This window comes from Protomyctophum bolini (assembly GCF_963924005.1).
Source record: "Protomyctophum bolini genome assembly, chromosome: 2".
NCBI lineage: Eukaryota > Metazoa > Chordata > Actinopteri > Myctophiformes > Myctophidae > Protomyctophum > Protomyctophum bolini.
In genome coordinates this window covers 11,665,510-11,682,681 of record NC_137863.1, presented here as the reverse complement: position 1 = coordinate 11,682,681, position 17,172 = coordinate 11,665,510, and the positions used below count along the sequence as shown (strand labels likewise).

The 17,172-nt window shown below is 42.5% G+C and overlaps 1 protein-coding gene across 1 annotated transcript in view; it reads left to right on the top strand.

Moving 5' to 3' along the window:
* The window catches only part of cntn3b (contactin 3b), a 55,958-nt gene that overhangs the window by 25,898 nt on the left and 12,888 nt on the right, over positions 1-17,172 (top strand). Inside the window, exons 5-13 of the mRNA XM_080773060.1 lie at positions 1,736-1,834; positions 5,964-6,167; positions 7,887-7,989; positions 8,352-8,536; positions 9,025-9,161; positions 9,844-9,973; positions 12,696-12,846; positions 13,769-13,896; positions 14,779-14,954. Coding sequence (XP_080629186.1) covers positions 1,736-1,834; positions 5,964-6,167; positions 7,887-7,989; positions 8,352-8,536; positions 9,025-9,161; positions 9,844-9,973; positions 12,696-12,846; positions 13,769-13,896; positions 14,779-14,954 — 1,313 coding nt within the window. The remainder of the gene's footprint in view (positions 1-1,735; positions 1,835-5,963; positions 6,168-7,886; positions 7,990-8,351; positions 8,537-9,024; positions 9,162-9,843; positions 9,974-12,695; positions 12,847-13,768; positions 13,897-14,778; positions 14,955-17,172) is intronic.

The window sequence follows — 17,172 nt, the reverse complement described above, 5'->3', positions numbered from 1 at the left end:
TTTTTGGAGGGTGACTCCAGGCTGTTAACTGCCCGGTGTAGACAGAACGCATTGCCGGCTGTAGTGTCTCACCTCCATCACTCATGAAGCTAGGGGGTGTGAGGATGATTTTCCCTCCCAGGTTTGGGTTTTTGTCTGCCAGCCATTCATTTGCCAGGGATAAATTGTGTTGAGAGTATTGACAGAGAGGCTAATGCTTTTAAGTGTGAGATTAAACCACATTTAATAATGCTCATTGCTCCTGGCGCCACAAAGTGTCAATTGTTGTTTGGGCCTCGTTTCTCAAACATGAGCCGAACAGATTTGATCATAAATTGCTCGTAAATTGCTGTTCATCATAAAAGAAGGTTATTTGACAAGTTCACATCACCTTCTGATGTTACCAGCCCATAACAGATACAGTAAACAGACTAGCAATAGAGACCTATTGCAAATGTTTAAAGAAAAGGTCAGAATCGACCGGTTAAGCAAAAAAATGATCATTCAACTCTATATTATAGGCTACTTATTTTATAACATTTTCTATGAAGCCCATGTCTACAATGTGTTAACATAACTATAATACATTATAATACAAACGGGACGAACTGAGGCGAATATATGTATTCCGGTCTGAACGCAGCTTTATCGGGAGAAACAAGCGTCAGCCACACGGACACTCACATTGCATTGTGTCTCGGTGTCCCCCTCGCACATGACACCCTTCTTCACAGCAGTTTCACAACTCACTACGACGTTACTTCTGACTACGCCTCTTGCCACAATTACACGTAACTTCAACTTACGCATGTTTGTGCATGTGTGTGTGTGTGTGTGTGTGTGTGTGTGTGTGTGTGTACAACAATAATAATCATAATAATAACAACAATAATGCTAATAATAAGCATAACAAATTAATACATGACGTCAGTGGGAGAAGAGTTATTGTGTGTGTGTGTGTGTGTGTGTGTGTGTGTGTGTGTGTGTGTGTGTGTGTGTGTGTGTGTGTGTGTGTGTGTGTGCGTGTGTGTGTGTTTTGGACAAACGGCGTGCTGTTGATTTGTGTCAGCTTCATGCCAGAGTGTTTGTGTTGGAGTGCCTCAGTGTGGCCGCAGGGGCAACCTCTTCCAGAGAGAGATGGAGACACTAGAAACTCTGCTGGAGTTTATGGTTTAATATTGTGGTGGTTTCTAAGTATGTATAGCCGAAACATGAAGTGGAGGCTGTCAAATCCCGCAAATTTCCTTCTGCCCATTGCGTGGCATCGTAACTAGGATTCTAGTCATAATACAGTTTCATAATTCCTGCACTGCATCACTTTTTCTTTTGGCCAGGATTATAGTTGTATTATAATTCCCATAGCTTGTAGTTTATTTTGCAGTATAAGTACTGTTATAATGCATTCTCGTCATCAGGCGTCTTACTGGTAGTGTGACTATAAGTCACTAATAAATGTTTGATGGGAGCTTTAATAATGACATTCCTGTAGATGTAGTCAGTGTACAACCATTATTATACATTTATAATTGACCTTTTGAGTCACTATGAATTTCTTTATCATGTTTTAAATTTAATTGAGTGTTATCAGCAGGTTATACTGTAGGTCTATGACAGCAGCTGAGCATAATATGGTTCTGTTTGTCCCCTAAAATACTCCTCCATTGTACTATACTCCTCTAATTTACTCCTCCAGACTATTTCTCTTTTCTTCCTCTACTGTACGTCCTAAACTCTACTCCTACTCTACTCTGTTCAGATATCGACGACTTCAAATCCCAAACAGTGAGGAGTGCTGTCAACGTGCGTGAAGGCCAAGGAGTTGTTTTGTTATGCGGTCCACCTATGCATTCTGGAGGTATGTTTATTACAGTGTGTGTGTGTGTGTGTGTGTGTGTGTGTGTGTGTGTGTGTGTGTGTGTGTGTGTGTGTGTGTGTGTGTGTGTGTGTGTGTGTGTGTGTGTGTGTGTGTGTGTGTGTGTGTGTGTGTGTGTGTGTGTGTGTGTGTGTGTGTGTGTGTGTGTGTGTGTGTGTGTGTGTGTGTGTGTGTGTGTGTGTGTTTTGTGCTGCTGCTGGCGTAGTGATACTGGCCTCAAAAACTCATTTTTATGAATTCCTCCCCAGCTACCACCTTTTGTGTGGCTGTTGTGTGAGACTTACTTTAATGAGGGTTGGAGCTGGTGAAGCTGAAACTGAAATACCCCTATGGGATCAATAAAGGTCTACATTTCACAAAGTTTATCAGTTCTCCATTTTGCAGTCTATATAATAGAGACATAATAGAGACAGTGAGGTATGAGCTGACAAGATACTTGTCAAACATAATGGACCAAAGAAATAATGAGCACATAATCCAGAATAAGGTGTGACCAGCTCTTGGCTTTAGCTTGAACATTTTGGACAGACAGAGAGACCAATTGGCTGACAGAAACGACAGACCGATGTGGTCAATGTGTGGTCACATCTTATAAATGGAGCCAGATGGCTCACTAGTGATCTACTTTGAAAACACACATCTTGGAAGGGATGCCTATACAGGTAGAGGGAGACTGTGTTGTCTGAGGGTGTATTCTTTCTGCTTCGCTAGTAAGGAAGTGGAAAATTGATATGGTCTGCTGCTGAGCTAGTCGTTGTCCAATAGCTTGCAGACTGGAGTAGCTCATTTAATTCTCTTAACCACTTTCAGCCAGTTGTCTATATTTTGGGCATGTCGTTATAGTCGAAGACAAAGTCAAATACGTATTCCCCCCAAACAACTATAGGGTTTAAATGCTTAAGAAGACTACAACTCATTTTGTTGTTTGTGTTACACATGACCAATGATATACACTAATGGACCAGAGCACCTCAGCTTTCCTCTCTGACACAAGCGTATGCTTAGTTTGCTGTCAGAACTAAATTACTGCTGAACACTCTGTCTCTTTCTCTCTTTGCTCTTCCTGTGAGTCACCCTCTAGCTTGCCCTCGCGCTCTGTTGCATTTTTGAAGCATGAATGAATGAATGAATGAATGAATGAATTTTTATTTTCGTGTCTTGTCAATTAAGACCCATCCCTTACGGGATTATAAGACACCAACAACATAAATAAACAATATCACGTTCACTTCTCACACAGAAGTTACACAATTGATCAAAACAAAAAACAGAAATATACATTATCATAAAATAAAATAATATAATAAATAATAAATCACATATAAGTTTTCTTTGTCCTTATGTCCCAAGCTTTCTCTATATATTCTGCTAATGCAAATATCTTTTGTTCAAAAATCCATCTCAGTCGCTCTGCATCACTTAACCACATCAAATCTATATTTTTACATCTGTTAAATAACTTTTGACGTAGCTCATGATACAACGGGCAATAGAAAAGAAAATGGAACTCATTCTCAATATCATTTATGTCACAGTAGGTGCAAATACGTTCTTCTTCTGTAACTCCTCTATACCTCCCAGTCTCAAGGTGCAAGGGCAATATCCCAGAACGAAGTTGGGCACATAGGGATCTTTGTCTTTTGGATAATGGGGCACAAACGTACTTTTCACTAGCATAAGAGCTTTTTATCGTAACAAATGTTCTCAACTTTGGTTTGTACAATATGTCCTGTGACCATTTGTTCTGAAATAAACTATAAAGTGTGTCTTTAACCATTGAGATGTTTACAACCCTGTTATTTAGAAAACTGTCATGTAACCCAGTACGTACAAGAGTGTCCTCTATTGCACTTGCCCATGCACCTTTTACTGATACATCCCAGTTGAAAATCTTCCTAGCAACTCTGTTCTCTGGCATTCTGATTAGTCGGTTCCATAAGGCCATCATGCTGCCTCTCCACCTTATCTCACACGGCTCCCAATCCATGTCTCCTGTTATTGCTAATACAGGCGCAAATTTGTGCACTCCTAAAAAGTACCGTATGGCTCTATTCTGAACCATTTGTCCCTTCATATTCATGTTTGAGCCCCATATTCCCGCCATATAATCCATGACAGGGCAGACACACGTGTGAAACAGTTTGGAGTAGGCAGCATATCCTAAATCACCCAGCTGTTTAGTTTTGGCTATTATGCCACCTAGGGCCCTACCTGCAGATCCTGCCAGTACCGATGAATGTTGTACATAACCTTGAACTTCACTAACCCTTTGTAGTCAATTTATACAAGACACCCGTTTGCATTCTAGCATTCACTGGTTCTGAAGCCTTCACAGTTTTTCCAAGAAACGGCACTATATAGTCTGCAAGGACCTTTAGACAAAGTAGACATGGTCTACAATCTAAAGGGATTGCGTTACTTTTGTGATCCACCATAAACATTAATTTACTCTCAAGAGCTCATTACAAAGCTTTTTTTCAGTGTCACAAGTAACTTTGCTCTGTTGCACGAAAGCGTGTCCAACAGTGGGAGAAGTTGTTGTACAGCGCCTCCACTCTGCCCTTGTACTTGTACTTACTTGGCAAACGCTATCATTCCTCAGTCACAGATCCCCTGCTCATTTGTACTCAATCAGAACAAGTTAGTGTCTCCATTGCCATGCAGAGACCTGGCTCACTCATCGAGGCTCACTCCCTCAGGGTCTGGATATGATTGACAGTCATTGCATACACCTTGTGACTACCAAACCCTCACCTCCAAAATGCTGTCTCTTCAGAGGGCACTTCCTCGCTTCTGCATATCTGTGCTGCACACTCTTCTCAAAGTGCCGCCCTCATGCAATGTGACAGGGCTCTCTCTGTTCAGTTGAACTTGCTGGCCGAGATGCAACATGGGATGAATGAGTCAGGACTGAGGGATGCCACTCCCACACATCTACATACCCATATCCCTCCCTCCCACATCCCTCCATCCATCCATCTCTTTTCAAAACCATTTTGGTAAGACTTTATATTAAGGTCGGGTCTATAATGTATTATAACCACCTTTATAATGCATTATAATCACCTATAATGCTTCATAACACTTGTTAATAATGTTTATAATCATGCATAATAACTTATAATAACAAAGATACTTTATAACTATAAGTTAAGGTTCGTTATAATGTGCTGTTCCACTGAGCTTGTTGGTGTTGTAGTACTCGAGTCCTTGACTCATCTCGAGTCCGGTCTCGAGTCCACATTTTCATTTACCTGGCCCTGTCTTGATCTCGCACATAATGACTACTTGGTCTTGACTCGGTCTCGGACCAAGGGACTCCACCACGTCCACTCTAGTCACTACAGTGCAATGAAATAAATGTTTTATACCCATATTATGAGGAGCCCATTCACACTAATGTTATAAGGTAATTATAGACAGCTATCTTGTTGAGTAACAGAGTGAAGCTGACGCGTCACGCACCTGCCTGCAGTGTTTTCTGTACCTCGCAGTGTTTTCTGTACCATCAAATGAAAAAAATAAATGAAAAGAAAATCTGGTCTCGGTCTCAACTTGGTCTTTGTCTCGACTCTGACTCAACCCCCTCCCACACCTAACTTAACAGCATCTGTTTGTGGGGAAGAGAGCCAGAGAGAGAGTGAGAGTGAGAGTGAGAGAGTGTTTACTACCACAGTAGTAGCGGCTGCCAGGCCCTGCTAACTACCCTGATGCGACTGCTTTTGCGGCTTCGTCTATATTTTTCGCCAGTGCTGGTTAAACGTATAGATATGAAAGCACAGCCCCCCCTTTTTGGCACAAAAAAATCACTGCCAAAAATCTGAGCAGTTGTAGAACCAACTTGCACTTGAGCAAAGCATCTGTAAAAACTATTTGTACTATATGTAACTAATGTTTTTAGTTACAAACACAAGTTATGTTTTACAAGAGGAAACATTTTTTTTACGAAAGTGCACAAATTAGGTGCACACAGTTTTTACAAATACAAAATAATATTGGCGTCATTTTGAGCCCATAGTGCGTGCGTGAGTGAGTGTGTGTGCGTTGACTGTTCAGAATTGAGTGCGGCCTCTCACTGCTTTAAATGTATTTGTGTTGTTCTCCATTCTAGAGCTGACCTTTGCCTGGCTCTTCAATGAATACCCCTACTTTGTCCAACAAGACAGTCGCCGGTTCGTCTCCCAGGAGACGGGCAGCCTGTACATCGCCAAGGTGGAGACTTCAGACGTGGGAAACTACACCTGTGTGGTCAACAACACTGTTACCAGAGAGAGGGTCCTCAGCTTTCCCACACCACTGGTCCTCCGAAGTGATGGTAAAATAACTTTAAACACATTCCCTTTCCAAATGGAGCCTTGTTGTACATTAGGCTTAAAGGACCATACCAGTGGCCAGGCATGTACTAACTCATTAGCATACAGGTATTTGCCAAAAATGACTGCCAAAGCCTTCCATGTCGATATATCAACAATATTGATATTGGTTTGGCACATACAATTGCATTTGATTAGAATCTAGATGAATGGCACAGGGGTAAAGTTCCTGTCCACCACCATGTAGTCTAGTGATTATAAAATACACTGGGGTCCATCCAGCTTGGCCGAGCGTCAACACAATTGGCTGTGTTCAGGTGGAGGGAAGCCTGGCAGGGAGGCTGATCGTTTTTCGCTGCACTAGCAACTCCTACCGGCTGGGGCAGCACCCGTCAGAGGGGTGTGTTGAACAGGAGGAGTAGGCTGGAGGTGCTAGCTCCTCCCGGTGGGGGCTCCTCACTGGGAGCTGAGCTAGTATAGGGTACAATAGCAGTGGAAACACAGAAATGTAATTCGCTACTCTAAATTTATTAAAGAAAAAAAGAAAGACAAGTAAGAAACGAAAATAGTCACTAGACCGGTAGCCTGGGGTCCACCTGTGCTTTCTATGGCATAGGCAGCTCCCGGCAGGATCCGCCGGGAGAATCTAAACGCAGCTGTGCGACATGACACTAATTAGTTGGAGCGACAGAGAGAGAGAGGAGTAGTGTGTGTGTGTGTGTGTGTGTGTGTGTGTGTGTGTGTGTGTGTGTGTGTGTGTGTGTGTGTGTGTGTGTGTGTGTGTGTGTGTGTGTGTGTGTGTGTGTGTGTGTGTGTGTGTGTGTGTGTGTGTGTGTGTGTACGTGTGTGCGTCAATTTAACAAAGGTGCAGACGATCAGAAATCAGCAGAGAGTGTTTGCGCTACTCTATGCCGAATTGAAGCGGTCTCAGACCCATACTTTTTTTTTTCTCTCTCTGGAAAAACGTCTGGGTTTCCGAGGCTACTAGACCGGTGACTAGAGTATACTGTACATTGATTTACAAATTAAATTATTAACAGTGACATAAGTATCAGTCGGAGTACTGGGAGTAGCTAATTGTTAGGAAGTTTTATGACCTGAAAGTTTATCCAAAGTCTTTTGCACACCTGAATAGAGTCTATGACACAAGTGCGTTGGTGGAGTATACTGTATATGCATACAGATCAAATAATTAAAAAAAGCACCCGCACACTAGCTGCTTTCCCTTGGCTCAATTGTGTTTTCTTTATTGAGCAAGTATAAAGACAGTGTGTTGAGGTTTTTTATTATTTGATTACCTGAAGGCGTGAATCACAAACAATGGCTCTGGTAATTATTTCAAAAGATGTGTTGGAAAATGGTTGGCAACTAACGTTTAAGTTCTTGCATCTAGTAATGGTATTAAAGGATAAACCCTACTGCTGTCTCTCTTCAAGATGGAATTCATGGGAAAACAAAGTTTTACAGTGTCACACAGGTGATAAATCTCAACCATGCTTTCCCCAGGTGTGCTTTCAGATTCTTTCACAAACCACCTCCAATGTTCTCTCCTTTTACCATCATTTCAGTGGTCACCTTTGTTACACACACAAAGACCTTTGTGTTTGCTAGTCCCTTGTCGTGTCCTTTTGTCTTTAATCCAGGCTGAGGAATGTGTGCCATTAATCATCCATGCAAAAAAGAAAAAGAAATGCTCACCGTCAATTATCTCTCTTTTGTAGGAGTAATGGGAGAATATGAACCCAAAATAGAGGTTCATTTCCCTGACTCTGTTCCAGCTGCTAAGGGATCCGTGGTGAAACTGGAGTGCTTTGCATTGGGAAAGTAAGTCAGCATGACTGTGTGTACACAGCTCTACTGTAGGTGTCATGCACACATTTGTGCCTGTGGTAACACCCAGCAAGTCACGTTGAGATCGGGAAGGTGTTACTTATGCAATGTGTGAACACGCATTTCTAATTGAAGTATCATCAATCTGTTGATGAAGAGCTGGGACTGCAGTATAACAACTTGTGTGGTTGTGGAAATTCAAATAACTTTGAATTACCATAGTAAAATGGAAAATAACCACGGATATATGTATACCACGGACATGGGTACAGTAATAATATAAATGGCCCTTTGCTCTGTAGAGCGTGTTTAATTGCATTTCGGTTGTCATTTAAGTTTTCATTTCTGCATTTCAGCCCTGTTCCAGAAATAAGCTGGAGAAGAACCAGTGGGGTCCCTTTCCCCAGTAAAGTAAAAATGAAGAACTCAAACGCCGTCCTTGAAATTACTAATTTTCAGCAAGAAGATGCAGGGACCTATGAATGTGTGGCAGAGAACAGTCGAGGCAAAAATGCTGCGCGGGGTCGCATCTCCTTCCATGGTAAGTGGATGATTGGAAATTGCACAAGAAACAATCCAGAAGCTCAAGACTCAATATGTTGTTGTTTTTTGGGCACTGTTTGTCAAATGTGGAATCAGAATAGGTACCGACAAAATATAAGATGGTGAAGAATATTGAAATATACATCAATGGAAATGCAAAATGAGGTGCAGTACTTGTCTAAGTTATGATGTGTAAAAATGTGGACTGTAGAGACTCATCTTTTTTTTGTACTGCCTTATTAATAATATGCAGTGCATTCAATCTATTTCTTAGCAACTCTTCTACTAAATTCCCTGTTGAGAACACCATTGATATTACTATTTACCAAGTCCTGTTTCTTGTTATGCTGATAAAACAATTGCTCAGTTGGACGTTTTGTGATTTATTGGAAGCCTGGTGCCTTGTTAGCTAGGCTATATAATAATCGTTATTCCCCAGACTTAAGATGTAACTGTCTCTGTAATGCAATCTTTGTTTATTCACAGCAAAACCTCACTGGCTCCAAACAATAGCTGACACAGCTTTGTCAATTGAAGACAACCTTTTCTGGGAGTGTAAAGCCAATGGAAAGCCTAAACCGTCCTATAACTGGTTGAAGAATGGAGAGAATCTAATGGCAGAGGTACGGAACACCGGTTATAGCAAAATGTAGATGAAAATCGGCTGTCCGGCGGCATGCAGGTTACAGCCAGCTGGTGTTAGCATTGCTGCCATTGCATTGCAATTAGCATTCATTCTTAACATCTTACTGAGCAAAATATTTATATACTGACATGGACAAGATTATGAGGTTAGGTGATGAGCATGTAAATCCATTACGTGGCGGTCCACATGTTGTGGCAGGTCTCCACATCTGCCTATTGTGATGAATGTGATCTGAGGAACCACTCCCACTGTCAGATCCAATGAGCATCCCCACGCGAGGGTGTGCTGCGATCAGGCACCCTGAAAAGCTGATGGGGTTACAATTTACTCTAAGACATCAGCAGACCTGTCCTCGTGGCTTTTCCAACTGGATAGCCATGGGAAATAAATGACTTATTAATGTGCTACAACTGCTATTGTCAACATTGCTCCCCCTCCTTTTGCATCTAAAGTGCAGGTCAGCAGTCCCCCCGCACCTCCTCCCCTCCCCCGTCTCCTCTTACAAATGTGAACGCAACCAGAGACTGCGATGTCTATTTCTCCTTTCCCACTCTCCTCATCCCTTTCATGGTGTAAAAGTACTGTAATAGACTTCATGTATTCCAACATAATAGACTAGCATCGGGAATGCAGATGTGCCTCTTTTTTATCCCCTGCAGGGCCGGACACAAATCGAAAACGGGGCCCTCTCGATAGCAGCGTTAAACCTGTCAGACGCCGGGATGTATCAGTGTGTGGCTGAAAACAAACACGGCATTATTTATTCCAGTGCTGAACTAATAGTGTTAGGTAAGATTGCCTTCCTTTCTGCTCTTATACTGCTATCTGTCTCAGTGTTTGATCATTTCCTTAGATAAAACCACCATCTGGTTATTGCTCTCCACAGCAATCAGTTGGCACACTCATTCGATGTCACTATGGTCTCCGGCAGAGAAAATATGAATCTGATGGAGTGTCTCATTTTACTACCAATCGTTTCGTCATATTGATTTGGATGCTCCAAATGCATTGCTTTGTGGCATTGCAAGGGCATTCTCATGTAAATGGCGTATCGATTTATTTGCAGAGCTTTGATGAGTTCTATGTGACTGGCTCGATGAGAAATTAAATTCGTTCCTGATATTTGATGACACTGGGAGTGCTCAGATAATGGCTGACAAAATGTGATGATGACAGACAAAGCCTGATGTAGACACCGATCAGAGTCTGGGTCGGTCTGAGGTGGACTGTGGCGGGGGATGGGGGTGCTCGTGTCTTCACGGAGAGAGACGTGCATCAGTGCCTTCATCCCACCAGGCATTTTGGCTGAGGTACCCAAGGTGCACTCACTGAGCAGCAGGGGAGAGACAAAATTAGCAGATCTACGAGCTTGTAACATGTCATGTCACATATGATGTATCGCAAGCTTGTAGATCTGCTAGTTCGAGGGGACCGGCAGCTGCATGCAACTAAAGCAGTGTTTTCACTATAGAGGGGAGAGAAATATGTCACTTCTCTCTCCGGTCCGTGCGGTGGTTGATCATATTAATAACGGATCATTACGCTGACTGAGACACACAGTGTGTGTGTGTGTGTGTGTGTGTGTGTGTGTGTGTGTGTGTGTGTGTGTGTGTGTGTGTGCGTGTGCGTGTGCGTGTGTGAGTGCGTGCGTGTAACTGTTAATCTGACCGATTCTGACGTTAGTAGTATTATGTTTTCTTCTTGGACATGCGTTTGTGCATGGGCACAGTGGCAGGTTATTTAATATAGTATTTTGTTAGCTCCGGTCCGCTCCGGGGGGGTCAGGTCTTACAGGGTTGGCAGCTCCGACAGCTCCGGCTCACTTTCACCACTGACCAAAAATTTGCATAACTTCCTGGAATGGCAATGAGAGAGACCATTTTCACCTGTCCTGTACTTAGCAGTAAAAGTGCTGGTATGCGACCATTTTCTCACTGCAAACAAGTCTCACGTCTCATTGTAGCGGAATAATACATGAGAGATGACTGTAAGCAAGCACACAAGACTTCCATCTGCAGGTAGTTGGGTAATATCTGATACTTCCGTGGCCGCGGAGCAAAAGGTCAGTTTCTCAGTGAATTGATCATCTATGAAGGTTAAAATAAAACAAATTAAGCCCCCATGCCCCTCGCAAAAATGCGGGCAAAATTCGCGAGAGCCCCAAATCCATAAGGCCACCATAAACAACCTGGCACAATAAGGCAATATAGCCACTTGCCCAAATGTGCCCAAATGTGATGACCTCATCACATTTGTGCTGACGGCTCTGGGCATTTTTAGCCCAAGGAGTGTTTTTTGTGCAAAACTAAAACATGAAATTTAGAAAATGTTGCCTTATTGTGCCTTAACAGGTTGTTAATGGTGGCCATATGGATGTGGGGCTCTCACAATGTTTTGTGAGGGGCATGGGGGCTCAATTCGTGATGATAAATCCACTGAGAAACAGACCTTTTCTCTCCGCGGTCACGGAAGTATCAGATATTATACCCAACTAAGGCTCATACAGGCTTGTTAATCCGTGTAGTTGGCAGTGATGTTTCTAGCCTGAAATCTCATGTCCAAGAAGACATATCTTGAAATGTCAACTTAATCGATTTAAAACGGTCACTTATGAAATCATATTAAAGACAGCTGTGCGCTGCTGTGATTCTCTCTCTCTCTCTCTCTCTCTCTCTCTCTCTCTCTCTCTCTCTCTCTCTCTCTCTCTCTCTCTCTCTCTCTCTCTCTCTCTCTCTCTCTCTCTCTCTCTCTCTCTCTCTCTCTGTCTTGCCCACCCTCTCCCTAAACGGAGTGACAGTCTCTCTCTTGCCATGACAACCGACCAGGAAGAACGCTATCTCACTTACGCTTTGTCTTTCTCTTTGTGAACGTCATCATGTTATCCAGAACAGTGATTTTGAACGTTTGGAAAAATTACTAGGAAGTTTGCCGAAAGTGTCCGAACACCAAAACTGCCGGCATACAAAATCATATACTGTATTTCACATGGATTAAAAAATGTCCACTATACTGCTGGCAGTGAAATGTGAAAACAACATGGTATACAGATGTGCCATTTGAGAACTTCACACGTCATGCGATTGGCGATCAGACATTGGATTGTCAGTAAATTGTCAGAACATTGTCAATCGAAAGGTGACACTTTTCAGTATCAAAAGATAGCAAGGCTAAGCAGTGAAAAGATCCTTGGGAAAACCTCCAGTAAAAGTGCAAGAAAAGTACAGGAAAGCCTGAAGTGTTGAAATGGCACATCTGTAAGTATAACTCAGGCTTCAATCTGAGTGCAGCACACAGTCGATCTGCAGAGGTAGAATTTGCCTGTGTTTTCTCATCCTCGTGTTTCTCTCTTCCTTCCCTCACACACGCACACGCACGCGCGCACGCACACGCACGCACGCACGCACGCACGCACGCACGCACGCACGCACGCACGCACGCACGCACGCACGCACGCACGCACGCACGCACACACACACACACACACACACACACACACACACACACAAAACAGCTTCACCTCCCAGTTTCTCCAAGAGTCCGTTAAGGGCCCTGCTGAAAGCTCGCTCAGGCAGCGAAGTCACTCTTGAGTGCAAGCCCCAGGCCTCACCCCCAGCAATTAGCCTGTGGAAGAGAGGCAATGAGATCCTGCAGAAAACTGAGAGGTAGGAATGAAGGGTGAAGCGGCTGAATATTCACAGCCTTCATTCACGTTCCCTGTGGGTGGACTTGTCTGAATGGAATATTTGGTATTTGTGCGCCGTGCGGCTACATGGAAGAAAAAGCTAATGACGAGAATAAGATGGCCACAGCAGAAATGAATAATTTCCCTACAACATTGCTACAGCTCGCATCCTCACGTGCAAAAGGTTTGGTGCGATGAATGGAGAATAGATACTGGGAGAGGGTACACAACGCTTGTTTAAAGCTCCTTAAATAATGTTCATAAATAAACTTAAACAAGAGTTATGAACCCTTCTTTATGAATTGAACTCTTGTATTTCACATTTTGGCTCAGCATCAAAGAAAGCGGGGGGGGGGGGGGGGGGGGTAAGAAAATCACACACAGTTTATGACTAGATACTGCATCATCCCAACGGGGTGGACACAAGCGCAATCTCACAAGTACAGTACACTGTAAGATCTGTTAACTGCTGGTCCATTCTTCACACTCAGAGTTAAATGAATACTTGATTGTAACTTGAATGAACAGATTTTACTGTGAAATGGCAAAAATAATAAAAAAAAAACATCTCAGCACAGACACCAAATGGCAACAAATTTTAGAATTACACCTTCTGCTGCCTGTTGGCATGGCATGAATTAGCTATATTAGTTCACCCACTGCCGCTCTAGTCTAGATCGTCTTTTGATGTATTTTTTTTTTAATATGAATTGATTACGTTTCAAAACTCTGTTCTGCATGCGTCTGTAACACTCTTTCTGTCTGTCAAATAGAAAAGTATTCTCACATTATGGGGTCAGCTGCACAAATAGAGCATCACCTAAACTCGGGCAACATTCAAAAAGTAAACCTTTAGTCTGCCTTATAGTCAAAGCTGTGAATAGCTGCTCTCCATCCCTTAGGATTACACTGCTTCCCAATGGCACGCTGAAGATCACCAATGTCACCAGACGGGATGCAGCCAGCTATACGTGCATCGCCAAGAATCAGTTTGGGACAGCAAGCACAAGTGGAAGGCTGCTTATCACTGGTGAGCCTGTATAATATCCCACACAGTAATATACTGACTCAGAGAGTGTACACATTTAACCAAATTAACTCTTACAGTACCTGTCCCTTTGGTTACATTTGTCCACTCTCGGATTAACAAATGGATGAATTAACACCCCCAAAATACTCCACAATGTGAATGAGCTATTATTGTGTCGTTCTTTTGATGGTAAAGGTCAACCATAGATGTTGTCATTTTCTCTAGTTTGTTTTAAGAGGTCTAGTCTCTATTATCTGTGCATTGTATTGTATTCTAATCAAAGTGAAAAATGATATATTTAATATAGTAGCACATTATGCTTAAATTAGTCAAAGGTCATCATCATTTATGACTGCAGAGAGCTAAAGTATTCCTCTACTGGAATCTATTATGTCCAATTTGTCCATAGCCACCTCTCTTATTTTTCTCATTGGCTTTTTCTTTTTTCTTTCCAGACAGTCAAACCCTTTAATGTGATTGAATTTAATTATGGTGACCTTTCTTGGATGAGGCTAACATACTTCACTGCTTCCAAATCACTGCAGACAGTCACCAGTGGGAATGTGTTTCCGCCTCCATAATCCTATTTGAATCCTATTTCCCCCCCAATTGGCAATTGACCATGCAAATATATGACTGCACCCAAATATGTTGTTAAATGTTGCTAACGAATGGGCTAGACATCTAAGGGTGTAATGAAAAAATTAGGATAAGCAGAGCAAACACCCGATAGCTGCTGTAATAACGTTTGGTTAATTTAGCCCTGAATAGGAGTGCAGTGCGGTACGGTAGCATATTGTTTGTGGTCATTGTAGTGTGGTGTTAAGGGTTCCCAATGCAGCGACATTATCATGCGCACACTGTCATCTGTTGTCTGGCCAGAGCCCACCCGAATCACCCTGAGGCCCACTAACATGGAGATTATTGTTGGCGAGAGCACAGTGCTGCCCTGCCAGATTGCCTGCGATCCGGCCCTGGATGTGTCTTTTTCCTGGGCGTTCAACGGCCAGCTCATCGACTTCCAGAGGGACGGGGATCATTGGGAGCGAGTGGGCGGGGTGAGTCATCTCCAGCACTATAAACTAAGCTCTCCAGCTATTCTGCTATTAACTGGGACGTACTACTTTGTGACGTGTGAGGGTATGCTCCACTGCCCTGTTGAGGGCTTAATAGGCACTCAATTGCCCTCCAATGAAAAAGTTAGGCCAGGACTTGTCCAGTCAAGAACTTTTTACATAAATTAATATATTATATTGTAGCAGAATGCAGTGCTTGAACATCTTGGAATGACAGACCAATTAACCGCCCAATTAGAATTACTACTGGTGATTTTCATATGCTCAAAGTATCGATGGCCAGAAGAGAATTGCCTGCATTTTAAAACAAGGAATTGAGAACGAAGGCAAGGACAAAAGGTTCCGCATTACAAAACTCCAGGAAAGGAATCTGGCCTCCTCTTGTAGATTATAATCATGACTAGGTTTCTTTGCTTGGACGGAGCTAAACATCATACACTTCCATTTCCATTCCTCGATTGTAGTTGTTCATACCGTACCATTTTCCTTTTACACATTTCAAAATCAGAATAGTAGTAGATTATAGAATATCATTACAGTATGTGAACCACCACACGTTATACTTCTGAGAATCTCTTGGGGAAATACCATTTCATTGTGTGTCATCAATATCTCTTGGGGAAATACCATTTCATTGTGTGTCATCAATAAAGTCGCTAGACATTTCTTCACTTCCAAAGCCTAGTGAGCATATTTTCCTATCATGGATTCATGGAGAAAAAGTATAAACATGCACACTCATCTGCTCCAATGTAATTTAATGTTTCGAGCCAAGGCAATTCATCGGGTCAAACTCTATGTCTGTACCAAACCCACATAAATAGACACCCATAGGTCACGTTATTAATTTGTGGGTGACATGTACTGTACCTCTGCTGCAATAAAATTACAGTATTTATGAACCCCCGGATTATTTTGTAATGTGTTATGTGGTATTTTGATTGAATACTTTAAAAAGTCCCGGCAACAGTGACCGTTTCTATGGGAATTTGCATTTTCCTCCACCTTGTAGTCTCCTTGACATATTTTAATCGATGGTGTCAGGGCATTTTACATTTTGGTGGCACAGTAGTAGAATGAGAATTTTAGTCAGGTAGAGGCTATTGAGGGCACTGTCCCTTGGCTATCTTAAATACCAATCCCATTTAGATTTTAGAAATAGTTTGGGTTGTTTTTAACAGAGATCTTATACAGTAGTACCAATCATCAATCGAGGTTTTGTCAATGTGATAAGTCATATATGTCTGCCAGCCATACAGTATATCAATTTGTTATTGTCATCATTATCACTGAACATGCTGTGGTCATGCTATGTTTGTACTGTATGTAGCTGCAGGGATGTGCATTGTGCAAATGCCTATTGCCAAATGACATTGAATGTGGATATAATGAGATATAGTTTTCCCAGATCCTGTTTCCCCTGCCCAGAGGGATTACCAGCCCTTTGCTCAACAGCTTCTGATGAATGAATTAACATAATTAAAGCAAATCTGCCTCATGACTTCCTGCCTGCCAAGGCGGGGGCGCCTTATCCGTTAGCTCTCCACTTGGCCAGCTGGTGGCTGAGAGTGAGACAGACAGGATGACCTGAGCACATGGGTTGTCAAACTAAAAGACACACGATTACAGGAAGAGGAAAGGGGACGTGAAAGAAAAAGAGAGAGAGAGTCAACTTTTACCCCTCAGCCAAATTTAAGTGCTGTTCGGCACTGCTCTGCTTTGTCAGTTCCTCAGAAGAGGTGACGATCCCTGGGTGTTCATGCCCGATTGCCACAGAGTCGATCTGTGGTCAGTGTCCGATGAGGTGATGAAATCTGCAATGGCTGCAGTGTGTCTCGCCGGGCAAGGCCCCAGGTGAATCCTCTCTGATCTAACACAATTCATCTCAGATGCTGACAGACTTGGCGACAGGCCACTTTAAGAGGTGACTTTTGGGAATTAGATACCCATAACGGGTGAAAATGATACAGTAAAAAGGCTCTGCAGGAGGATGGTAGCAACTGCAGAGCATGTGCATTATTAATGTCTTATATTAGCCTCTACAACCCCATACGCAATGTCATTCTGAAGTTCCGGTCGGTCCGTCATGAAGTGGCTCAAAATGAAAAGGTTTTTTCCCCATGTTATCCTAGACCTAGTACATAGTTGTTTTTTCTTAATATTTGTTTTCATTAAAGTATAATATTTGCTTTTTACGCTG